Source organism: Seriola aureovittata, chromosome 9, assembly GCF_021018895.1.
Source record: "Seriola aureovittata isolate HTS-2021-v1 ecotype China chromosome 9, ASM2101889v1, whole genome shotgun sequence".
Taxonomy (NCBI): Eukaryota; Metazoa; Chordata; class Actinopteri; order Carangiformes; family Carangidae; genus Seriola; species Seriola aureovittata.
This window is the reverse complement of record NC_079372.1, coordinates 21,582,091-21,607,056: the sequence shown is the minus strand read 5'-3', so window position 1 is coordinate 21,607,056 and position 24,966 is coordinate 21,582,091. Positions and strand designations below refer to the sequence as shown.

General features: G+C 39.8%; 4 protein-coding genes across 7 annotated transcripts; 1 reads left to right on the top strand and 3 right to left on the bottom strand.

Annotated features, from left to right (window-relative positions):
• Positions 1 to 535: 535 nt before the first annotated feature.
• On the bottom strand, positions 536 to 11,289 carry ikbkg (inhibitor of nuclear factor kappa B kinase regulatory subunit gamma). Of its 4 annotated transcripts, XM_056384937.1 has the most exons (16): positions 10,928 to 11,289; positions 10,195 to 10,335; positions 8,641 to 8,906; positions 7,584 to 7,658; positions 7,398 to 7,499; positions 6,676 to 6,861; positions 5,663 to 5,724; positions 5,404 to 5,451; positions 4,254 to 4,356; positions 4,009 to 4,124; positions 3,754 to 3,906; positions 3,357 to 3,429; positions 3,120 to 3,254; positions 2,659 to 2,795; positions 2,160 to 2,236; positions 536 to 1,799 (listed from the first exon to the last, which is right to left on the bottom strand). In XM_056384937.1, the coding sequence occupies exons 1-16, from the start codon at positions 10,977 to 10,979 to the stop codon at positions 1,609 to 1,611; spliced, it is 1,917 nt and encodes a 638-aa protein (XP_056240912.1). In that variant the 5' UTR covers positions 10,980 to 11,289; the 3' UTR covers positions 536 to 1,608. The 4 variants fall into 4 exon arrangements, with proteins under 4 accessions (XP_056240912.1, XP_056240913.1, XP_056240914.1 ...); XM_056384938.1 differs by lacking the exon at positions 5,404 to 5,451 and having other exon boundaries at positions 10,928 to 11,288; XM_056384939.1 differs by lacking the exon at positions 7,398 to 7,499 and having other exon boundaries at positions 10,928 to 11,288.
• Positions 11,290 to 11,878: 589 nt separating this feature from the next.
• Positions 11,879 to 17,018, top strand: tmed4 (transmembrane p24 trafficking protein 4). The gene is made up of 5 exons (XM_056384941.1): positions 11,879 to 12,165; positions 13,764 to 13,864; positions 13,950 to 14,075; positions 14,819 to 14,965; positions 15,076 to 17,018. Exons 1-5 carry the CDS (start codon positions 12,030 to 12,032, stop codon positions 15,223 to 15,225), a joined length of 660 nt encoding a protein of 219 aa, XP_056240916.1. The 5' UTR covers positions 11,879 to 12,029; the 3' UTR covers positions 15,226 to 17,018.
• Positions 17,019 to 17,773: 755 nt separating this feature from the next.
• plpbp (pyridoxal phosphate binding protein) lies at positions 17,774 to 21,709 on the bottom strand. The gene is made up of 8 exons (XM_056386066.1): positions 21,551 to 21,709; positions 20,755 to 20,862; positions 20,628 to 20,663; positions 20,469 to 20,544; positions 20,252 to 20,392; positions 19,995 to 20,137; positions 19,426 to 19,524; positions 17,774 to 18,956 (listed from the first exon to the last, which is right to left on the bottom strand). Exons 1-8 carry the CDS (start codon positions 21,638 to 21,640, stop codon positions 18,765 to 18,767), a joined length of 885 nt encoding a protein of 294 aa, XP_056242041.1. The 5' UTR covers positions 21,641 to 21,709; the 3' UTR covers positions 17,774 to 18,764.
• Positions 21,710 to 22,847: 1,138 nt separating this feature from the next.
• On the bottom strand, positions 22,848 to 24,874 carry snrpg (small nuclear ribonucleoprotein polypeptide G). Its single transcript, XM_056385395.1, has 4 exons — positions 24,739 to 24,874; positions 24,521 to 24,543; positions 23,618 to 23,742; positions 22,848 to 23,102 (listed from the first exon to the last, which is right to left on the bottom strand). Exons 1-4 carry the CDS (start codon positions 24,768 to 24,770, stop codon positions 23,052 to 23,054), a joined length of 231 nt encoding a protein of 76 aa, XP_056241370.1. The 5' UTR covers positions 24,771 to 24,874; the 3' UTR covers positions 22,848 to 23,051.
• Positions 24,875 to 24,966: the final 92 nt, after the last annotated feature.

The following is a 24,966-nucleotide window of genomic DNA, read 5'->3' as shown; positions in this document are numbered from 1 at the left end:
AATAAAACGAGTTCGACTTCCTGTCGGAACTTTCAGCGCAAAAATTCATAGTGCACGAGATTCACATATCCTCAACTACACACTTACACCAAATGACTTGGACATTCACATTGGTTTACTACTGTATTGGAAAAATTTCATTTTAACCCATAGCGAAGGCATATACGCCAGAGGTTTAGTAGCAAACGTCTTATTTTGAAGGCGTAATTGATTAATTTGGTCCCTCTCTCTCGTTGTTCAACTTGACGCAGCACAGGACAGTTGTACGTCACTATGTACTCTCATTGTAAGGTGTAATCACTGCTGTATTTTTATTTCATTGTCCTTATTTATATGTTGCATTTTATTTTATATATTTTGTCCATATCTCTATTATATATCTTAATCCAGAAGTTTTGATTGATTGTTTCTTCTATTTTCAATGTTTTAATAAGATTAAATGCAAAATGTTCTGAATAATAAAGTCTTTGTAACTACATTAAATATTGTTCTTTCCACATGTACTACTCTCAGGACACACATGACAGAACACACATAAAGGGCAAATGAGTAACTGATTTATTTCATAAATCATTAACAATTTCAAACCATATTCTTTGCACCGAATGATCTCCAATTACAGACGATATTCACACAAACTGTGAACTAACTTCAATGTGCTTACATTCAGAAAGATAAATAGCTAGGAGCCACAGGTAAAGATCAGACAGAATCAGGGCCACAGGGGGGGCTGTGTTGGGTTATGGGTCAGGTCTATCATCAGAGATAATAAAGCAGTGGTGCAGTCAAAGGTGTACACAGGCACAGAACACAGAGAATGGCTACTTTTTCAACAAGAGTAAATCCATCTCTAATACGTAATAATACATGTTTTGAGGTAATGTAGACAAGCAACATTTATGACCAAAACATATTTAAATATAATTTATTATTTAAAGCTCACTAGGTTATTCACATTGTCATGTGTTTTAAGTAAGAGAAGTACCCCGTTTTTGACATGGCATCACTTTAGGACCAATGATTACCGATGTGTACAACATGGATGATGCAGTCAAAGGATACATGCTTAGTCCCCAGTACGTAGTCACCTCCTCAGCTGCCAGCATGCCACTGCAGTGAAGAGAGACTAGAAATGGGACTGAGGCAAGAAAACAGGGGATCATGTACAAATACTGGTGGAGGTGCATCAGTGTGCCAGAGGTAAGGCACGGGAAGAGGGGAAATAAAAGAAACGGGGGCTGGGAGACAAAAAGGATGACGAGAAGAGGATTGGTTTGCGGAATGGAAAAGCTACAGCAGAAACCGAATCCGTGGAGCAGTTCTAGGAAAATACCGTGCTGATTATCTTGCTGTTGTTCTCGTTTTGCACTCGTTTATACTGTTATCTGATTGCCACTTGTTTTGATTCCAACATATTCAACTTTTAAAATGGAGAATGTATTTATGTTTGTGTGTGTGTGTGAGAGAGTAAGGTGCAACAACCAAATACGTTTTTCCAGGCTGTGCCCGGAGCTGGCAGCAAACGCGCTGAATTTCAAAAACGTAAATATACTGTGTATATGTCTGCATGTGTGTGTTGGCGTCATGGTGTGCTGAACTATGCTCATGTTACTGTATACAGTCCATGACATGTATCTGCAGTGTGTCCATATCTGGAGCCTGGTACTGGCACTTTGGACAACATAAATCTGGCAGCTCCTCAGCTCCAGCTGCTCCTTGATCACCGACTGGTACCAAACCCTGATTGCGGAATGAGGGGGCAGGGGGCACTGTGTTAAAAGCTGGCCCGGGGAACACACCTAAAGGCAAAAGAGAAAGAAAAGATGAGAAAAAAAATGGAAAGAATACATTTATAAATACATTCAAAATGAAAGTGGTTACATTTAAATGCTGTACTAAAGTACAATTTTTAGGTATTTGTACTTTAATTGTGTTTCAATTTTCTGTTACTTCATACTTCTACTCCACTACATTTATTTACAAAACATATCACAAGTCTATTAATACATGTATTAATATACGAATGAATGAAATCAAATGTATATTGTCCCCCAGAGTGGACACATCAATAACTTATTTAAACAAAAAAAATTGTATTACTTCAAATCTATTTGTATGTTATTTCGAATATGTAGATGTGTGTGTTGGTTGTAATGTACCTTGTGGAGGAGGAATGAGCGGGGCCCGTGGTGGAAAGTCCTCCATGTGCCTCATCTTCATTTGCTCCATACGTGCGCTACAGAGGTGAACACAGACAACGTTCATGGTTAATCACAGTTCAACAAATGCCTAGAAATATCAGTATTTAAAATATATGACTTCAGAAATGACATATCGGTGCCAACAGCCCTGCATCTGAGCTCTGCAGCTGTAATGAAACTGAAGTCACATCAACATACTAATGCAGCATCTAATCAGCAGTTGAGATCTGTCTCTTTAGCCTCCTCAGCAGGGAGAGGAATTCAGTAATCACTGGTCTATGTAACTCTGGATCAGAAATTATCTTTATCTAAACTTCACTCCAAAAAGCAAACTGGAGCACACAGCAAGACAGACTGATGTGTCTGACCTCCCATACTCACATACAGGGAACAAATAATTATCATAATAGAAATACTGAAATGTCCGTGTGTTATGCAGCTTTTTCCCCTTGTTTACCGTGATGCAGCATCCTGTTTGAGCCTTTCAATCTCAGCCTGGGCCTGATTCAGTTGATCTTGCAGCTCCTCCTTCTTCTGGTTCAACTTCTCTCTTGCTTCTCGCTCTGCCAGGAAATCTGCCTTGTAGATCTCAGCCTGAGCAAACACAGTGAGAGAGGGGAGGTTTTATTCACTCTCCAAGGCCAAGTAAGCAAGGGGGGTGGTGTTGCTACTATTCTTTCAAATCATCATCCTTTGCTCCAAGGTTGACCTTGGTCATTTTTCCTCCTTTGAATATGTAGCTGTATCACTCTGATGTTCTAATCAAAAGCAACTAATTAACTACAAAGTTAATGACTATGGCTGTTTGAAGTGAACTGAACACAATGATTTGAATGTGTAATTTTCCTCTATATATACACCCAACCTGTCAAATGAGTCACTGATGTTTCCAGATGTTGAACAGGTGTGTAAATGTACCTGTGCAGCGAGGACAGGAACAGTCTCCAGGGAGCCTTTCTGTTGCTCCACCTCCTCCTTCAGTTTATCGATCAGATCCTGCTTCAGAGCCAGCGCTCGCTCTGCTTCCTCTAGTCGGCTGCACAGATCTCCTCCCTGGAAGACGAACACACAACACACACATCAGTGTTAAGACATGTGTCCATAAGGTAAGAAGCAAAGCTAAGGAGGGCAAAAGATGTTAATGTGTGTTTTTACCTCACTCTTCAGTTTAGAGTCATAGTCTCTAAAGAGACATGTGTAGGCGTGTTGCAGCTGTGTCAGTTTTTTTCTGAGAACAAAGGAACAGAATTTTACCTTTCAGAATAAAACAACAAATCACAGGTATTGTGCTGGTAACAGTGGTCAAGAATTTTGAACTAAACCCAGGAGCAGAAACAGTTGACATCAAGTGCACTGCTTTATTATGGACCCTTAGCCCCTTAATTTTAACTAATCTTAATTAGTTAAAATTGTGTCTTATTTCTCGTTTAGAGAAAATCTGCTGACCAACACCTAAATCTCAGGTGCAGTTTGCCAAGTGTTGGTTAAGTGGAGCAATTAATAACCAGTCAGTACACTGCTGTCAGTGTTTGTATGTGTGTGCTGAACTCACTTCTCCTCTGTGACGACATGTCTCTCTGTCTTCAGGGCCTGCTCCAGGCTCTGGGTCTGCAGCAGCAGCTTGTCCATGGCCACATGATGCTGCTTCCTCTGCTGCTCCAGCTCCCGCTCTGCCACCTGCAGGGCCTTCAGCTTACTGCACAGTCTACACACGGGTTAAGAGAGAGAGGTTCACATCAGCACACACCTACAGATGAACACAGAGGAGACTCTATGTACCGTATATATTTATGATGTAACAACTTACTTTTCTTCCAACATTTTGCGTTCATGCTCGCTTTTCTCCAGGCAGCTCTGTCTCTCATTCAGTTCTCCTAACAGGGAAGTTGCCTGAGCTTTCAGAGCCTCACAGTCTTTGGCCAGCTGCAAAAACAAAACATTTTAAGGCATTGGACTAACTTTTAATATTTTAAAGACTGCTTGCTACAGCGCCACCACATGTAACTCTGTAACTTCCTAGGTTGGAAGATTTTGGATTTTAATAGTTCATACCTGAGCACAGTCTTTGTCCTTCTGTTTGAGCAGAGCTTCAGTTCTGTCTCGCTGAGCCGAACTCTTCTGCAGGTAATCAAGCTTCTCCTCCAGCTCCCGATACCTGCAGGAAAAAACAGACTCATAAGTATTCAGACACTTTAGCTCCGGTCCCTCCCATTTTTCTTGATCATCTTTGAGATGTTTCTACACCTTGATTAGAGTCAACATGTGGTAAATACTTATGTCAGTGTGATATCTCACATTTTTTACTTTTTTAATAAATTAGCAAAAATGTATCAAATTATGTTTTGGCTTCCTCGGATACTGAGTTTAGATTGATGAGGTTGAAAATGAACTTAAATGATTTTAGCATACAACATAACAAAATGTGAAAGGGTCTGAATACTTTCTGAATTCACTGTATATGTTTCACTACAATAAATTATCTGAATCACCCCCTTGGCTGTAATCATTTATCATTTTCATATCAAAATTGCAATTTGAAAGTGTGCAATTCTTGATTTGTAAGAGCTGCAGATATGTTTACTCACAAATTTTAAGCAAGTGAAAGTTTGCAACTGTGGTTGGCAAATTCACTCAGCTGTAGCTAATTAACATTCATTTTGTGTAGCTGAGGAAGAAGTACTTAGATTCTTTATCAAATCAGCTTACAGCAGATACAGTTCAAAGCTGTCAACAGTAGCATTAGTCTGAGATGCTAAAGTTAGCTTATGTAGCTACAGTTCAGAGCTGTCAACATTAGCATTAAATATTATTGAGAAATGTCAAGTGAACCAGTAATATAATATCTTAATGTGAAATAAACTGGCAAGAAACTTGCTAAGTTGACTTTTTTCTAATTAAAAAACACATCAAAAATAAAAACTGCATTATTTCACCTGAAACTATCCCCCTAAAAACAAGATGAGTTTCCAGTTATGCTTGGTAGAAATGTTGTTTTGTTACACAACAAATACAGGCCTCTAGTTTAATTTAACAGAAAAAAGTACTTGAAAAAAATCAAAAATATGTCATATTAACAAATAAACAACAACAACAAAATAAAATAAAAAATCACAATGAGTTACAAAGTAAGAGGAGGAGACAGCTTAGGCGGCAGACATGCACACAGTGAGAGAGAGAAAGCCACACAGAGCTTCGGGCTCACCTGCCCTGTGTGGCCTGAAGCTGCTCTGTGAGTTTAGCCAGGCTAGAGCTGGAAGAGGAAACAGAAAGAGAGGGAGGGAGGAGAAAGAAGACATCTCAGAAGTCAGGCTTTTATTAAGCAGCAGAAACGCAGAAATTTAAAAGCATGCAGGTGTCCACATACATGTAAGATTAATCAGTCCAAGAGCAGTAAATGACAGAAAGTTAGTTCAGTGCTGGTAGTTTCAGTATTCTGTGTTAGAGGGGAAACTGAGTCATACCAGTCAGAGGAGTGCTGCGCCTCAGAGCGATGTGGAACATTCTCCTCAGTAACGTTGCTCACCTTTGAAAACAGTCATACAAGTTTTTTAGATCCCAGATAAAGCAGCTGATTCTTATGTCTATCAATTATCATAATATCTCTATTGGTCACAGAAAAACATCAGATCACAGTTGAATGTCTATAAGTTACAGACAAAGAGGAAACAAAAGCCATGAAAAGCAACAGGAGCGAGACTTAGTTCTCTAAATCTTATCTTATCCAAATCAACATTGCTTGATCATACTTTAAAACACAATCTAGTGTTAGACACATGCTTGTGCTGATTTTAAATCCATTATGCAGATAAGTTAGTCTCACTACAACTGGTATTTCCCGTAGCATTTAGCCTTTCAGTTCATATTGTGTAATGTTTGTATATTTTACAGTTTAAATTTGTATCCAAAATCAACTATAATGTGTGTAATTATGGAACGTGTAGGATCCAGTGATTTTGGAGCTTGACTCATACAAGGCAGTGAAAGTCAGGATATCTCAGCCTTTGCTGCTTCAATTTTAAAAGCTTTTGTGTGTGCACTTTATGGCTTTGTTTGTAGTAATTGATTAATTTACAATTAACTAATACAGTTCCACTTTCATTTAAAACAGACAGGGAGATGGGTTAGCTGGAAACTTTCTGAGAAGTAGATACAGTGAAATTTAGATATACAGTGATCAACAACAGCTAATCCAGAGAGGGACTTTCTGTGTTTACTTCTTAAAGATTCAGAGAATCCAATTTATACCCACAACTCCAACTTAAGAGTAAAGTTCACAGAGAAAAGTAACAGAGCTTCAGCGTTACAAAAGAAAAGTGTTCTTGCCTGAGTGACCTCATGTTTAATTATTCATTAGGTTTTCATGACCTATAATAAAATTTTTGTTTATTTAAAAGCTTTTTTCACAAGTCATACTATAAGTCACACTACATTACTGCAGTGGTTACAAGGGGAGAGTTTCTACATGTCGTGTCACCTGTGCCTGCGCCAGTTTGGCTCGTAGTTGGTCAATGCAGCGCCGCATCCGTTCTCTCTCTTTCTCTCCCTCTTCTCTGTCTCTCTCCAGCTCTTCGTTCTTCCTCCTCAGCTCTCTCATCCCTTCCTCCAGTTTTTCTTTATGGCTCTTCAGCAGCTGCAGGAACTCATTTGCACCTTCCACAGGCTGCGGAGAAAGACGTGAAACATGAAAGAACCAGAGATGAATGGATGCAGAGAGACATGATGATGGGAGGGAAGTGGACAGAGACAAACCACATTCACCCTGGGCTGGAAGGAAGGTAGAAATACACCAAGTCGTAAGATAACACCAACAAAAGGTTTACAGGAGCAGAGATGGATTATAAAGAAAGATCAATCGGTGATTATTAACAGTGCTGGCATCTGTGTATTAATCAAGTAGGAAGAAAATTTATTTTTGGTGTGCAACATCCATTCAATCCAGCATTCCTGCTCAGAAGTCAGAGGATGAAACCTGGACGACCTCAAGATTTAGACTGCCAATTGTAAATATAATAATGCAGCTGGTGTCAAGTTTGTAATTGGAACATTTTTAAATGCTGCATAGTGATCAGTCACAGGTTGTCCAGTCGCTTTTTTCCGAGTAGGAAGTCCGGCTTTATGACCTTCCTGAATGTGATGACAGATAAGTAGGGGTGACATCTAAAACTAATTACATCGGGATGCAGTGAGCAATCTCACCTGGCCACTTTCCCTGCCCATCACCTCCCCCAGTACCTCTGAAAATGAGGTGGGGGGAGTGGGGAGGGGGCTACTCAAGGAGCTATGCACACTCGCACCGCCCTAGACACACGGACAAACCCGTTAGATGGAAAATAAACAACACACATCCAAACTAAAAACCAAAAACATCCTCACACATCTTACCAGGCTGCGAGGTGGCGTGGTCTGTGTGTGTTGATCCGTCTCTTCAACTCTCTTCTTGTCCCGCTGATCTAGAGTCTGAAAGACACAACGGAAACACGTGGGTCCAATGTCCACTGGAAATATATTAGAAGTAGAACAGCTATTCTTCAGCAGATGTAGTTTGGAGCCGTTTTTCCCACATATAAGCTTATTACATACATGTTTGCTCACTTAGATGTAGTAACAGATGCCTTGTGGCTGTACCTTCATGACAACCTGATCAGCTTTCTGTGTGATCATTTTAAATGTCAGTAAGTGCAATAGCACAACTCCTCTGCTCTCATTAACCTGTATTTATGTTTATTTCATCAGATGATTTGAGCATCAGTGCAGCAGCTTCAGAATGACTGCTGGTAAATGAGAACAACCTTGTTGTTAGTTTGGCTATAAAAGAAAGAAGGGACGGAACAAACATTTAACTGCCTGAATCACAGCAGAGTAACTAGTCTACGTCATGCGCAGTTCTGTTGTTTGCCAACTGAAAAGAGGATGAAGGAGACAAGATGTAGTCACAGGAAAACCATCTGCTTCCCTTAAGTCACTTCATTTTTTCCTTCTCTTTCTGCTTCATTCTCTTTTTCTCTTGCTCTTGAATTACATTGGTAAAAAAAAGTCAAACGGCCAATGCCAAGGCCTGGTGGACATTGGCAGTGGATCCTGCAGCCATGATGTTGGCTGTTACACTCATTTCTGTCCACATGTTATCTCCAGCTGTAAATTTCAAAAGGTCTGTCTTTTGAGTTACATTTGCATTTCACCACACATCAGATATGTGCTTATAAATGTGGCCAAATTACAGCAACTATTACAGATGCAATAGGAACCAATGTGTAAACAAAACATGAGCATGCAACTAAAACAAGGTGAAATAATATATGCTGTGACCTCTGCATACACATGCCAATACAAGATTATACAATAAATAGTGGAAGCTATGAAATGGTGCAACTAATAAGTTAAAATGTAAAAACACCTGACAATGTGTAAATAAAACGAAGCTGAAGTGTGAATCTCTAACCTGTGGTCCTTCGAGTGGACCGTTCCTGGCTGGGCGTCCTTGCAGGTCTTCGGTTTGGCTGGAGCTGCAGCAGTGGTTAGAAGAGGAGGTCGGACCACTGACCAGGCTCTGTAAGGAGTGGTTCTCCTGGGCCAGCCTCTCCACCAGGGCCCTGGCCTCCTGGAAACGAGAGCTGAGAAATTCTCTTTCCTCTCTTGTCCTTCGCTGCCATCCCTCCATCTCCTCACAGCGCTGACGCAAGGCCAGGTTGCTCCGCCGCAAGGCCTCTGGAGGACAGAAGGGTGAAGGTAAAAGGAGAAATAGGAGACTGATATGTCAAAGCAAGAAACAAGTTCTACAACAGGTAAAGTCAAATACAAGGCGGCCACAGATTAAACCAATATTATGATGAGAAACTAGAAGTAGGCAGTTATTCTAATTTTTTGGTGGATCGGTAATGTTGGGATTTCCAGGAGACACCATGTAAATATTGAACGATAAAATAAAACATTGTTCCTCTTACAAATGAAACATTGAATTTGTGTTACTTTGAATACACTCAGTGTTTTTCTGCAACAGACTAACTTGGTCTGGGACAATACAGTCTATGGGTACAACCATTAGCTTATGGTAGCTAATGTTAGCAAACATTACATAAACATTGCTGTGTTACTGGGTCACAGTACAGGTTTTGTGACTCTTATTTATTGTTACTGTAAGTATCAGCATTATTATTATTATTATTAGATAATTGCCACACACTGAAATGGTGAACTAATCAGCAATAAAACACAGTTCAGCCCATCACTCAGGGTTTTTGTTACTATAACCTTCCTTGGTCTGGTATGACCAATAGCATAACACTGAGTCAGTTTCCTGACTGTATGACTTTTCTTTACAACTTAAATTAAATGTTGAAGTCAGTAATTAGTCAAACACATTTCTCAGTCTGATACACCCAGGGATTTTTCCAGCCTCAGTCTTACTGGTATAACTGGTATAGGTCTTACTGGTATAACCAGTAGGTTATTGTGGCTAAAGATAGATTTTAGAAAGATATTGCTGAGTAACTTTCATTACTGAATCAGTTTGCTGACTTTATGATTCATCTCCACCTGTGCTACTGTTGCACTACATTTTAGTAATGTCCACTCGCTGCCCCAGTGGCGACTGTTTGGCAAGAGTTACAAAGGCTTGTAAGCCTCAGCCGCAGGGGGGACAGCAATTGGTCCAGTAAGTTTAGAAGTTTCTTGAGTCCACATTTTGAATGGTCCATAACCAAGACACTGATCCTAAGTTGCTGTTGACGATTGGCCTTGTGCTAATAAACAATGAATGTCTCTAATTTTGTACGGCTCACACATACACACTACTTTCTCATTATCCTCTCTTGAAATGATACTTTGAACTCACTATTTATTGTTCCACCGTTAACACCATCCTGCACCACCACTGCTAAAATGCTGTTTTGAGTCCATTCCAATAATGCTTGGACATATCAAATGCTGAGATATACTGTGCTTAAAGTTAAGTAAATATTTCTTAATTTATTTAAAATATGGGACTAGGTCTTACCTCTAAGCTGCTGGTTATCACCCAGCAACCTGGTCACCACTTCATTGGCAGCAAGCTCTGGTGGGACCCTGAGGGCCCCTCCACTCTCCTCTCCTGACATGTCCCACTGCATTGGGCCATCAGGTTGGGGCTGCACCATCCCTAGAAAAACACATGCACAGTGATATAGATATACATACAGATATTGAACTGTTACTAACCCAAAGCATCGCCGCAGCGTGCCTGCATCCATGCCTGCAGACAAATCGTGTAGCGCGCCTCGTAGGCGGCCTGAGACAGTAACTTTTACTTTCAATTTAATCCTTCGTCAAAATCATAGTCCCTGTTCTGTCTGAGGCCACCTGTCCTGATTGACGGGCTTAGTCTAATGACTCACTGGTTTAGTGGCAACACTCTTCTTTGTGCTGTAAACCTTCGCACAGGTACCGGTGTACCGGGCGGGAGGAAAACATTACGTCATCCCCAGTAACATGAGGCACGCAGCTCAACTGAGACACAAAGCTTGTTTTTTATAAATTAGTTTACAACATAGACAAAAGTAAAACACTACTCGTCAGCTTCATTAGTGTCATATGATCAAAAGCACATGACCAACTCACATTTAATAAAGCTAACGTTACATCGTGTTGTTTTCTCCCCCGCAGTGACACAGGATCAAGCCTGTCCTCACTACACATTACAAATTAATTTGACAGCTAACGTTAGGACAACACAGGTACGAAACTCCACTTACCCACTCCTTTTTCAGTTGTGTTGTCCGGAATAACAGGCACCCAGGCTGTCATTTACATACAGCCTGTTAGTGAGTGTACCTAACGTTATTTAGGCAACGTTAGAAACCTGGTTGATGCTAGATAGCTAGCGATTTAGCTTATGAGCTAGCTAGGAAGATTTAGCAAACCAACAGCTGAGTAATCTCAGGCACTCGTTGACTGACATAAACTCCGATCTACATCAACGAATTGTATATCTCCCTAAATTCATTTAGCTAAATCTCATAACGTTATCTCAATACTCTGTTTGATTTTAGGATGGATTGAGGTTATCTGTCTTAGCCGAGGCGACTGTTGTTAGCTCAGGAAATGCATAGAGTTAATTTTCCCTGAGTTTAGCCTGTTAGGTAGCACTTCCTCTCAGGCTGCAAACACAACCCACTTTGTTAAACCTCACAAATCTTACAAATCACTTCACCAAGGATTAAGACCTACCCTTACATGTAGCATGAAACTCTCTTTTTCTATTGGTATGATTGAATTCAACAAACAATTTATTATTCCAGGCCATATTGTAAGGCTTAACTGAACAACATGTTTGTTAAGAAATATTTTAAATGTATATACATTCTGTGACATATCAGTCTTGACTCATAGTCCCCTTCATATCTTATTCCGGGCTGTTCGACTACATTTCACTGCCTTCATCAAGATTAATGATGATTTTTTTCTCATGAGACAAAACATATTAGTGTAAAACAATGCAGTTAAATTACTATTTTCTGCGGATGCTTTATTGGTTTTCTGCTCCATACATTTTTATACACTCACAAAATTGTTTTGATAGAAGCATTAAATTGGGATCTTGTTTTAAAACTATGAATGCTGTCATAAACTGGTCCCTGTTATTTATTCAAATTATAAAATAAAATTGTCTCCTCTGTTAGTGTGGAGGGTGTCCATACTCAGAGTGAGTGCTGCCTGAAAAGCTGAACTGAGGCGAGAAAAATCCCACTTCTTCAGGAAATCCCCCTTCCTTCTTCCGCAGTGAGGGATGACGTCAGCCGGCAGCAGCAGCAGAGCTTCCTGTGCTGATGTGCGCAAAGCGAAAGAGGCTGCACAATGCTCTCTACCCCCGCTGCTGGACTTCTTTTCACATTAGCTTGGATTTATCCAAGTTACGCTCTCTACTTCCACATAGGAGAGACGGAGAAAAAATGCTTCATTGAGGAAATTCCGGACGAGACCATGGTTATTGGTAAGATGCTACGGGGTCGTTAGCTGGACGCAGCTAACTAGCAGTGCACGCTAACAGCTGGCTGCAGGAAAGATGCTGCACTGAATATGACAGAAAAACATCGAGTTCATAGCGTCCAGGCTGCTTACAAGTCCCAAAGTGGAAAACACTGAAGGTTTCTGTAGCTGCTGGTGAACCTCTTAACACTAGCATAGCTTTTCTCAGTGAGCGACAGCATCACAAACACCTGAGTGTGTGTTTTACATTCAGAATGATAATTGTAGTAAATGCCCCAAAGGCACAAAATTCAATGGTTGACTTATGTCATCGTGTTTTAAGAAACAGAGATAAAAAGTGCAATTAAATGTTAAGTTACCCTTTCCTCACAACAGCTGTTCAGCTCCAGGTCCAAACCTCACAGTAAATCCAGTATTTTCCACCTGAAACCAAAGCGGATATTGTTTTTACAAGACTAATATTGTGATGAGTAACAATTTCCATCAGAAACTTACCGCCCACATTCTGTTTATCTTTAACCTTCACACCACAGTTAAATATAAACCCTGTGGTTATATGTTTAAACACTGGATGAGAATGTGTCTAAATGGAAAGATGGTGTTGCATTTAGGGTTGAGGGTGTATCACAGAAACTGTTCCCAATGAAAAGGTTTTTATTTAATACCACTTGTGTGTTTTACCTGCCATTAGAATTACTGGATACTTTGATATTTAACAGGTGATGAAAATTCATGTACTGGTGAATAGCTCTGTTTTCATATCAACATTAAACATAATTTAACATTTTAAATGCTGCTATGATGAATATTTCTATATTATTTATTTTAAGATTTACTCTCAATACAAAATACAAAAGCTCTGGTAAACCCACTGTACTGGACTGATAGACCGCGCTGGTTAACAGTAGTGGAGACCAAAATAGAGCTAATAGAAGAGTCAATCTCACACTTACATTCATCATGTGGACAGAAGCACAACTCTAAATGAATGCTAATGTTGCTCTGTGTCTGCTGGATGTGTGAATAAGCAGCTGTGTGCGCTTGTTTACATGTTACTCCAAGATATAGACTGAGTGGGTCATTTTACAGTTACATATTACATATTTTGTCATTGGCAGTCAAAATGTGTAATATGTCACTGCCACTGGCATTTCTGTCCTACAGTTTGTTACCTGGCCTACACATCTGTAATTAAACAAGTAAAAATATTGAGCTGATTCTGATGAGCTTCACACATGAAGGCTTGGTATAGGCTCATAAGAGTTAGTTCTGACATTATCAAAGCGGAAACTTTCCATTTACATAAACATTGCATCAAGTTGAGGTTGCACACATTTCGAAAACTTAAACTGCAGTTAATATTCTCACATTGTATTTTTCCAGTCATTTTTCTTCATCTTTGTATGTTTAATTGTATTTGATTTACTTTTCATCCTTTATCACTTTGTGTTTTTATATATCTGTTACTGTAGTTACATTGTGTTGAATACCTTCATATGCTACGTTTAATATTTCAACTAATAATAATTCTGCCACTATGTTACTGAGTGATTCCTGGATGATCTGATTGCGTGTGTCTGTGATGGTGTGTCTGTTTGACAGGGAAGTACAGGACTCAGCTGTGGGACAAGCAGACCAGTTCTTTCCTCCCATCCACCCCCGGCCTTGGGATGCATGTCGAGATCAAGGATCCAGATACAAAGGTAAGGACAGAGGAGGTCGTAACATAAAACCCACCCACATGCATAGAAACAGAATCTAAAGATTTCTTTCTTACAATTCTCCCAGATTATCCTCTCTCGTCAGTACGGTTCAGACGGACGGTTCACCTTCACCTCCCACACTCCTGGAGAACATCAGATCTGTCTGCACTCCAACTCCACCAAGATGGCTCTGTTTGCAGGTGGAAAACTGGTATGAACAAAGTCACTGCTGGGATTTTTAACTGGTTGACCTGTTATTTCCCTCCAACATGTTTCACACAAATAGTGATTACTCTGGCTCTGAGCCAAGTAATCTTCTGATTGGCTGACTGTTTTCTGAGTGATTGAATAAATATATAGCAAATTTCAGTGAGAGACACTGAGAGAAACCAAATCCTGCAAGGTTGGATAGTGGGTCCAGGTGGGCTGGGCTTGGGGCATGGCTGAGGGCAGTGACTGCTTTGTTGTGACATCACAAAGTTTCAGAAGTCCTGACAGCTCGTTTTGAGGTTCAGTTTCTGAATACAGGTGCATTTCTGAGTGATTTGATACTGTCACAGTATTAATATAGACCTAGACCTGCTTTATAATAAAAAAAGACATGGAGATTCCACTTTATACAATATGGGGCCTTTAAATCAGGCTTACATCAAATTCTGTTTAATAAAGCTGATGAGAAAAAGGAGAAATGAAAAAGAAAGTTAAAAACAAAGAAGCCTTTAATGGATTTTGAAGTCAGAATTGTTTTTTTTTTACCTGCAGCCACAAAGGTCTTAAGGTTTACACAAACCTTTAGGTCTGATCTCAAACAAAACATCTTCTAAGCTGTATGAAACTTTATGAAACTAATTCATGGCAGTTTTTTCTGAGCCCTATCTGACAATTATTATTTGTTTAAATGGCCACAGAAAACAGGCATGTAGATTTCAAACTATCTGTTTCCTGATGTTGTAGAGAGTGCACCTGGATATTCAGGTCGGGGAACATACCAACAACTACCCTGAAATTGCAGCTAAGGACAAACTCACTGAGCTGCAGCTACGAGTCCGACAGCTTCTGGACCAGGTCGAGCAGATCCAGAAGGAGCAAAACTACCAGAGGGTCAGTAAAAAACACGTGTGCACCATGTCGAGGTCACGGGTTTACTGCTAAGTTAAGTAGGTTACAGTTGCTGTTTATACTATGACTTCACTCGGTGTCGTCTTTCACAGTACCGTGAGGAGCGTTTTCGCATGACGAGCGAGAGCACCAACCAGCGCGTCCTCTGGTGGTCCATCGCTCAGACGCTCATCCTCATCGTCACTGGGATTTGGCAGATGAAGCACCTCAAAAGCTTCTTTGAGGCCAAGAAGCTGGTGTAATAATCTATGTGTGCATCTGGAACGACGTAAACACAAGCAGACAGACTTGACTGACAGGAACAGAGAGACGCCCACAGAAACACCCAGGAGGAGACACGTGGTCTTAATATCAGCCATAAATGGTACGAGCAAATTCACGATCCTCAGCAATGTGTTTTTTTTTTTTCTTGTTTCAAGATATTGTTATTTTTCCGTTAGCAACAACAGAATGGCTTACCCATTGCAAATTCCTTTCTTGTTGTGTTCATTATGTTTTCACTGGACATGTCATTTTCCTGTCTTCCTGTGCAAGAAGAAGCAGAGACAACATTAGCGACCTGAGGTTGTGTTTTTAAGATCGTACAGGAGTGAATGACTGCAGCAGTAGAAACATAACAATGAGAATGTTACAGCTGTTTCTATGTTCACCAAGTGGTCACACTTATGCAAATATTATACAGGCAACGATTCCTCATATGTGCGCTTTATAACACTATACTTGAACCCCTGCGTTTAACATTTATAAGTAGTACGTAATAATAAATGGTTCATAACACCCTGAAATATAGATGTAAGTTTAATGGAGGAAATTTTAAGTGTTGATTAATGTATTTGTGAACAGTTTTAACCTCCTATGAAGCATCTGCAAATGGTGAATAAACAGTTAATTATCTTTAATAACAGTATAACATAGCTGTGATCATATTAATGACACACAATAACACACTAACAAGTCCTCAGTGTGTTACAAAATGTATTACCTGTTTATGATTGTGTTGATCTTGATTTTAAAGGTCCCATATTTTACACTTTTACAGTTTTTTACTTGATGTGTTGATATCCATAAGAAGATATATTTGCAGTTTTAAGAATCAAAAACCATCTTGATGTTGTTGAGCCAATTGACTGTTTTCTGAGTGGTTGAATAAAAATATAGCAGAGTTCAGTTGAACACACAGAGAAAACAAATTAAATCAGGCTTACTTTAGTAAATTCTGTTTCACAAAGCAACTAGAGTTACCATGGAAACACAGTCTCTTCTCTGAACCTAGACCTGATTTATCAGCAAAAAAGACATTGAAATCTCACTTTATACAATATATGGGACCTTTAACTCAAAGTTCAATTACTAGTTATTACCTGGGGCTTTCAGCCACATCTTGTGTCCTTCATCAGATAATAGTGTTTGTTCAGTTGTGATGGAGGGTAAAAGAGTATCTGTAAATAAACCACACATACATGAATTCATTAATTCAATCCAATCATTCATTATTATCTGTTTATGCACCAGTTCCTGATGTTTCACAGCACAAATACATTGATAACCACTTTAAATGTCTTAATATCTGATTACAACTACATTAGTTTGTTATAAACCATTTATTTTGTGCTTAGAAATGTGAAATGGGGTCAAACTGAACTGTTACGTCCATCCTTCTACCGACTGTATATAGTTTCTAGCTTGAGTCCAGTGTCCTGTATATTTTACCCGAGCTTGGTCTGTAGATACAGTTTGTGATACTCATCTATGAATAACAGGAGTCTACTGTATGTTGTAAATAACAGGTAAAGCCTATTGACTGTCCTGTTCATTTTCTAATGCCTTTTACATGGATTGAATGAGTCTTTACATTTGTTTTATTTGTGTCACCAGTTCTTTTTGTTTCACCAGAACTTATTTATTGAGCTGTCGTAACCTGTGTTTTATTGCTGAGCTTTAGCAACATTTACTGTAATTTTCAGCGTTTTAATACTTTTACAAGTCCTGTTAATTTAGAGGAAGAACTTCATATCATTGGAGAGGAACAAAGTAATTTTTTTACATTCAAAGTTTAGACTTAGGTCCAATTCTTGAGATGCAATATGTTTGGGAACTAAATTCTTTTTAAAATGGTTAAAGTAACACTTATTAAAGTATTCCAGTTTTTACTGTGGTCCAGATGTCACCTCCATGAGCTTAATAAAGAAACTTTGGCCAAACATCTGTCTGATCATATTATCTTTGCCGTAAAGGTCCCATATTTTACACTTTTGCAGTGTTTTATTTGAATCCATTTTTACTCCATATTATTTTGTTCCATAAGAACATATATTTGTGGTTTTTAGAACAAAAACCATCTCAATGTAGTTTTACATATCCCTCAGGCTTCTCTCTGGAGCTCTAGTAACAACAGGTGGATGAGCCAATCAGAAGAGAGGCTCTGGCCTTTCTTCCGATTGGCTCAGAGGTCTGTTTTCTGATTGATCAAATAAAAATGTAGCAGTTTGCAGGTAAACACTCAGAGAAACTAAATTCTTAAATGTTGGATGGTGGGTCCAGGTGGGAAGGATTTGAGCATGGCTGAAAGCAGATACTGCTTTGTTGTGACATCACAAAGTTACACAAGTCCTGATGGCTCGTTTTAAGGCTGTTTCTGGATACAGGCTGTGTGCATTTCTCTGTGGACTGAGGCTTTGACACTTTCACACAGTATTAATATAGAACCTGCTTTATAATCAAAAGACATGGAAATCTCACTTTATACAATATGGGACCTTTAACTAGAAGAAATACACAGTAAATTGCAGATATTTTCCACAGTAAAATTTATTGCTTCGGCTTTGCTCAGAGCCAGATTCCAAACTGAACAACGCTCAGACGCCTCGTTCAGACAGCAACCACGTCTAACCACAAGTTGATTGAGCTTTTTTTTCTTTTATATCACTGACATTGATCGCACTTTTCATGGAGACAAAAACATACTGACCTTGTGACATCTTTGAAGAAACACTGCGACACCATCATAGCTGCAGTGTAAAAAATCTAGTTGAAAACATACGCTGAAACAAGATCACCACTTTGCATAGGTCGACTCTTTCATCTCCAACAATGTACCATGGCACAGACACAACACTAGTACACAGAAACAAAACATTTTCTCCAGGTTTACTCTTTTGTTAATTTGTTAATATCAATAATAAAGTTTTGACACGTTTGGCACACCGTACGAAACAATATCAAACGCACAATACTATGTGTCATTATAAAGGGATAAATGATTTATTAAATCAAGTCTTTGTTTCATCTGTACAACAAAAACAGTACATTGTAGTCTGGAGTTCCTGACCTCCGGGACACTGTACACAGTCAAGCACATTTCAGCACGTTGGGTTGGAAAGGTAGAAAATATCACATCAGCACAACAAATCTTCACTACCTCATAACTCGAGAGAAATCATTTTCCATTTGTCGTCATGTTTTCATGTGGTTGTACATTTGTGGTGTATCCAGTAATCTTGTAGGAGAGATTTCCACAAAGAGGAAGTCGGAGCAGTACAGGTTAGTAACACATTACTTTTTAAAAAACGGTTGAACTATTTCTGTAGCGAACGCCACTTTTTAGTGCTTAAAAGAGCAAGAAGGGCACACCAAAAAGTGAAGAGAATTAGGCAAATACACTTTAAAATTATGCAAGAATTTCTGCAATCCTAACGCCACGTGGCTCTGTGGAAATGATCTGCTTCACTGATCTGTTCATTAAATTTTGTTTAAGGGATTTCAGAGGAGGAGAAGCTTCTTCTTAGTGTTCGGACACAGTGAGGTGTGTCATCTTCTTGGCAGCCTCTTCAGACACCACCTTGGATGTTTTCTCTGGGCTGGGAGCTGGACTGGGAGCTGGACTGGGATTCGGAGTGTTTGCCGCGCTGTTCGGATACTCCCTGTTGCCGAATATGATGCTGCCCACTCGCACGTTGGTGGCGCCAACCTCGATCTTCGACAAATGGGACAATGAATGTGTAAGCAAACTGTAGCTTACGCAACTGAAGACCTTGTCGTGAATTGTGAAATTTAATGACAACTGAATACTTGGTTGAAATTTAAATACCAATTCATTTACAGCCAAATTTACAGAATGGTTGCAGCAGATCGTAGCAGAGTTGACACCGCTCTATCTGGAGCCACAAACGGTTTGAACCAAAACTGTATCAAACCGACTGAATTGGTTTGATACGATAGAAGTTTGAGTTAAATTTTAATTAAAAGGTAGAAAGTTGGATTGTTGAAATTCAGAAAATTCAAGATGAAAAATTCTAACTATATTTTATTCATCTGACAAAGTGTTAAATACTAGTTACAGTTCACAAACAACTCTTCAGTTGATTATAAGATTCCAATTATGCCGGCTGATATTTGTGTCAGTGTTTGTGCGTAGTTTATAAATGATAAGAAGTGATACTCACCGCATGTTCAAAGTCTGTGGACATACCCATGCTGAGCTCCACCTCCTCCAGAGGCAGCTTCAGACTGTCACACACCTCCTGCCTCCGACTCAGCAGCATCTACAGGAGGGACACGATGTTCAGGTTATAACCTGATCGATACTGATGTAGATATTTAAAAAATTATAGTCAATTATAGTCATGTTTTTAAATAAAATTACATTATTGTCTTTGAATTGACACAGTAACATCTACATTTAGTGCAGCACTTCTGAACAAAAGATGACAGATTTAATAATAACACACAGATATGAAACTAAAGCTATTTAAATCAGTGAGGTGCTGCAGTTTGGCCCCATAAGGGCCCCATGTGCTTGCTGCATTCAAAGCCCTGAAGCTTCAAGCCTTTTTTTGGCGCAAAGAAGAAACAAAACCTTGTCAGGCTTCATCTGCCCATCACTAGTTTCAGCTGTTTTGACTGTCATGTATAAGAATAATCTAGTGTGAGCTGAGGTCAGGTCTGGAAGAAGAGATGTGTGTATTAAGGTAGGGTTAGTACATGTGGGTGTTTTCATATTAGTTTTTTGTACTTGAAAGTCCGGGTTGGGACCCAGGGTGAGGTTGTAGCCATAGCGCCCGATGGTCATGAGTCCTGAGAAGTGAAGGGCAGAACACTGGGACACGATGTGTTTCACCGTGTTCACCGTCTCCTCCGGGGGCAGGCCATGTTTACCTGCAACAAACATGAGACATACTGTTTGTGATCAGCTGACACTGTGCGTGCAGTATGTGTGTTTGTGATCAGCCTACAGAATGAGAACAAAAAAAAACGGATATCAACACTAACTCTGTTCTCCGCTGGTGTTGATCTGCACCATGACCTTTAACCTCTGCATGCTGGCTCCCCTGAGCCGCTGCCATGAGCTGTTGACCTTGTCGGCCAGTTTCGCCGAGTCAACCGTCTCAACGAGGAACAGGTTTGGCACGCCTGGGAGCAGAGAGACAGGACTCAGTGTGAGGCTTTTTAACACAAAGCTTCAGCCTCAGAGCTGACAGGCACTCACCCAGAAGTTTGTTGACATTATTCTTCTGTAGGTGGCCGATGAAGTGCCACTTGATTTCGGGACATGATTCTAAAATCTGGACGAGGGAAAAAGAGACACTGTAAAAATATAGAACAGAGCAGATTGGAAATAAATCACTTACAAAATATATAAACCCACCAGAGGATCTGAAGCTTTGTCCACAAGTTCATTAACCTGGTGGGAGATAAAGGACGAGGTTCATTATTTCTCACCTTTACTCCTCTCAGAATTTTGTGTTGATGTAGTTTAAGTGTTTCATGCTCACGTAATTTTCTCCAAAGTTGCGCTGCCCTTGTCTGTAGGCCTCCACAACCATCTCTGGTGGTTTTGTCTTGCTGACAGCTACGAGGCGGGGCGGCACAGCTGGCAGTGTCTGAGGAAGGACAGAACAGGCTCATTTCTCATCTGTATCAGTGAAATGTATCAGTGGAGGAGATCAGTGAGTTAGCGGAGGCCCTTTGGCTCTTGCAGAACAGTGAGTCAGCCTTGTCAGGATCCTGCAAAAACAATGATGAAACTGAGCTGCTGTAATATTCACATCATACAGTGATCTCTACTCATGACTTAACAACAAGCCAGTGAGGGAAATCTGAATGATGCTGGGAAAATACTGTGCATGCTCTGACCTAGATTTCAACATTGGTGCTATTTCTATAAAGGGACGCTTCACGCTGACATCTTCACTGGTGGACATCCTCCACACAGAGTGGTGTGAGGAGAGGCTGCTCAAGAGCGTGGTCGTGTAAATTAAGCCTACAAACATGCCAAACGCCAATCATGAGATCGTGCTAAAAGTAGCTCACAGGCACATCAGCGTGCATGCGGATAGGGTATGAAAGATTTATCCCTCCGCTCCCACACATATTGTGTTGCCACTAACAGACCATGCATGGTGTTATGAAAGTGCTCCCACTAGCCCGACTGTCTCCCATCCAAAGGTTGAGGTGTTTGGCAGCTTTACATAACGAGTCGTGCTGCCGCACCACCACTTTTTTTGGACCCCGACTGTGGAGCAAACGGCAGCGGTGCTGCTAACGGAGCCTCCCCGGGCCTGTCGTTACCTTGGGCCGCCGTGCCGCCGCCTGTTTCACCCGATCCACTACAGACTGTAGCGCCTTCCCAACCTCCTCCGACATTGCTACTTTCCACATACCGTCAAACGGCTACGACACGCGACGTAGAGAAACGTGTCTGCTATGACGACAATCGCCTTTCAAAATAAAAGTCCACCTGAGGAGGAAGTGCGTCGTTGAGACAGCGCCCTCTACTGATCCTGCTTCAGCACTTCAGTCTTAATAAAGTGAGGATGTCCACTACTCCAGACTGAAATACACACTCAGTCGGCAATTTATTAGGAACACCCTTCTAAAACTAATGTAGTTCAATACAACAGTCTTATAATTAATCTACCTTCATGAACTTTATGGCGTCCAGTTTTTAATATTTGTATTAGTTTTGTATATTTGTATTCTTCATATTTTTTCAATATTTATTCACAATTTTATTGTAAATATTTTTTTGAAAAAAAGATTATATTTCTATTTAAAGTTTCCATATTGTATTAAGTGAGGTTTCAATGTCTTTTTTTAAATTATAAAGCAGGTCTAGGTTCTATATTAATACTGTGAAAGTATCAAAGTGCTCAGTCCACAGAGAAATTCACACAGCTTGGATTCAGAAACTGAGCCTTAAAATGAGCTGTCAGAACTTCTGTAACTTCATGATGTCACAAAAAAGCAGTCACCGCTCTCAGCCATGTCAGGCTCAGAACCTCTCTTCTGATTGGCTCTTCAACCTGTTGTTACGTGAGCTCCAGAGAAAATCCCAAAAGATGAAATGTAAAACTACACAGAGGTAGTTTGGTTTTTGGTACTTAAAACCACAAATATATCTTATGGATCAACACTTCAAGTAAAACACCAGAAAAGTGTAAAAGACAAATTCCATGTATGTGAAAACACACTTGGCAATAAATCTGGTTCTGATGGTGATCTGTTAAGAATTCCTGGACTAATAAATAGCTAAATCATTGTGTGTCTTAAGGGCAATACAAGTTCCAATAAAAGCCCCATTGTTTTCAGTTTTACTCTTTGCTAATTTTCATGTTGTCCCTCTAAATCATCCAAGCATTAAAACTAAGATATGTATGAAGAATAATATATTTAGATGACAGCATTTTATATAAACATCATACATAAGACATCACAAGTTAATGTACTTCCTTGTCAGCTGCACCTGTGCTGTTCTGGAGACGACCCAGACCTTTAAAGTCTGTAGACATTTATCAACACCTTCAGGCAATAACCTGTAGTGTGGTGGAAATACATATTGTCATAAACTGAATGCACAAACACAAAATACAAGGAAAAAATGATTTATTCACAAGATCACACAAACTCAAAATGAAAAGAAACAAACATCCCTGTAAATAGAAATCGGACATCTTACAATTCTGACACAAATTGACATTGCCTCTTTCAAAACAGACAAACAACTAAAAGGGATAAAGAATGTAAAAAAGGTGTGGATCATTCTCCTCTCCGTCTGTAGCCCCCTCCTCTCTCATACTCTCTCCAAGGCTTCCAACATGATAATGCTGTTTCCCCTGATGACCTGTGAGACACGAGACCACAGAGTTAATACATTTACACAAACTTCCTAAAGGTTTCTGAGTAAAACCGATGAAATTTCAAGTTAGTAATAACAGAACTGTCCAATCTTTAAAATCCTGAATACGTAATAAGAGCCAACATTGATGTTAAATGTCTGCTATGAAACAGCAGTTGTGCAGTAATGTTATACCATGGGGCTTTTTTGACGAGCACAGACACTGGCTCGCAGAGAAAACCCAAATCTAAAGGCAACTAGGTTTCATTTTGGCCTATTCTCAAGTTACTTACAGAATATACATTTATTAGCCCCAGCTATGATTTGCCGCCGGTGATTTTTGTCATTCTGACCAGTGACGGTCAGAAGCTGCTATTTGACTGCTTTATACACTGATATTTTGCTCATGAGAAAGAGAGAAGAGATGACAGATGGATTAGCACTGGAGTTTAGTGGATCAGTGAGTTCTGACACAGCGATCTGCAAAATGCAGTGTCACTGGCACCACGACAGATACTGACCACCATGCCAATGGTGTTCTGTTGTCCTCCTGGGCCCATTTCCAAACAGTCGTCCACCACCAGATTCATAAATGGGTCGAACCCTCGCAGGATGCCCTGCACGTGTCTGCCTCCATTCAACTTCACTGGAAAACAGAAAAAGGAATCAAATCCCTGTTAAGCTCAGTCACTGTTTCAGTTCAAAGGTCCACTTTGCTTTCAAAGAATTTACTTGTGTTGTTTTTAGTTAAGTTAGTAAAAAATATCTGGGATGACTCTAACTGTGATTGTGTCTTATTTTTTATAAAGTATAGCTCCAATTTCTTTTTCCATCTTTATAATCATACTTGGACTTTGTGGTGAACCTAAGGATGTAGGATCCTTGACAACACCTTGACAAACTGAAATTGCTGAACAATCATGATTTCTATTAGAGGTGCAACAATTGGTCAATTAATCATCAAATGATTTGATAACCAACTGTTAATTTTAGTAATTTTTCAAATAAAAATGTAAAGCACTACCTGGTTCCATATTCTAAAATGTGAGGATTTGATGCTTTTCTTTGACAGTTATGATTGTAAACTGAATCTCATCTCTGAGTTTTGGACTCAGTACAAAACAAGACAAGTATAATAAACAGCTCCTTGGTCTGTGGTGGATTACAACAGGGAATCTTCACTATTTTTAGACAATTCAGAGACAAAACGATTATTCAATAATGAACATAACTGTTAGTTGCAGCTCTAATTTCCCATGTGTAATGTTAAGAGGCAGCGTAAGAACCAGTTAAACAAAGCAACAGAGACGATGAAACAAAAGTTTTCGACCAACAACCCATGTGAAACCCTTTTAACTTCAAAGAACGGGCTCCGGTTTCCCTTAAAGTAATTGGTTTGTGTATCAGCTTCCAGCCATACTCACATGAAAGCTTCTTGTCCATGAACCTGAAAAAGAAAAAGAACATTAACTTTCGTTGAAGGCGCTAATATGATACAGAATAGTGTCGGAGGCTAGCTTGTTAGCTAGCTAATGTTAGCTTGTTTCCATTGCAAACAATGCAGCCGGGCCGCTGTGCGGCTTTCATTTACAATACAAAGCATGTTCAACGTAAAGAGTACATATGTAAATAAACCACTTACTTCTTGAGCTCGGGTGGATGCGCTTTACTCATTGTCTCTTTATTTACTATAAACCGACAGTTACTCGTATGATTTTCGTTTCACAAACCCGCGGAAGGAAAGCGTGCACAGAGGAACAGGAAGCTCACCGGCGGACTTCCTCCCGGACTCATGTTGTTAATTCTCCACAGCGCCGCCGTGAGGTCAGGAGGAGGTAGGGCCGGTTAGGATTTTTTTGTGTTTGTGCAA

What these genes read in the sequence shown, in the direction of transcription:
- ikbkg (XM_056384937.1), bottom strand. Translation starts at nt 10,979, where the DNA reads ATGACAGCCTGGGTGCCTGTTATTCCGGACAACACAACTGAAAAAGGA. An exon ending in GTCCACTCGAAGGACCACAG is followed by an intron (nt 7,659 to 8,640) that starts GTTAGAGATTCA and finishes TGTGTCTTTCAG; the next exon opens with ACTCTAGATCAGCGGGACAA. An exon ending in CCAAACTGGCGCAGGCACAG is followed by an intron (nt 5,725 to 6,675) that starts GTGACACGACAT and finishes CTGTTTTCAAAG; the next exon opens with GTGAGCAACGTTACTGAGGA.
- tmed4 (XM_056384941.1), top strand. Translation starts at nt 12,030, where the DNA reads ATGCTCTCTACCCCCGCTGCTGGACTTCTTTTCACATTAGCTTGGATT. An exon ending in TCAAGGATCCAGATACAAAG is followed by an intron (nt 13,865 to 13,949) that starts GTAAGGACAGAG and finishes CAATTCTCCCAG; the next exon opens with ATTATCCTCTCTCGTCAGTA. An exon ending in TGTTTGCAGGTGGAAAACTG is followed by an intron (nt 14,076 to 14,818) that starts GTATGAACAAAG and finishes CTGATGTTGTAG; the next exon opens with AGAGTGCACCTGGATATTCA.
- plpbp (XM_056386066.1), bottom strand. Translation starts at nt 21,640, where the DNA reads ATGTGGAAAGTAGCAATGTCGGAGGAGGTTGGGAAGGCGCTACAGTCT. An exon ending in CGGCGGCACGGCGGCCCAAG is followed by an intron (nt 20,863 to 21,550) that starts GTAACGACAGGC and finishes GTCCTTCCTCAG; the next exon opens with ACACTGCCAGCTGTGCCGCC. An exon ending in GTCCCAACCCGGACTTTCAA is followed by an intron (nt 19,525 to 19,994) that starts GTACAAAAAACT and finishes TCCCTCCTGTAG; the next exon opens with ATGCTGCTGAGTCGGAGGCA.
- snrpg (XM_056385395.1), bottom strand. Translation starts at nt 24,770, where the DNA reads ATGAGTAAAGCGCATCCACCCGAGCTCAAGAA. An exon ending in CATGGACAAGAAGCTTTCAT is followed by an intron (nt 23,743 to 24,520) that starts GTGAGTATGGCT and finishes TCTGTTTTCCAG; the next exon opens with TGAAGTTGAATGGAGGCAGA. An exon ending in AGAACACCATTGGCATGGTG is followed by an intron (nt 23,103 to 23,617) that starts GTCAGTATCTGT and finishes CGTGTCTCACAG; the next exon opens with GTCATCAGGGGAAACAGCAT.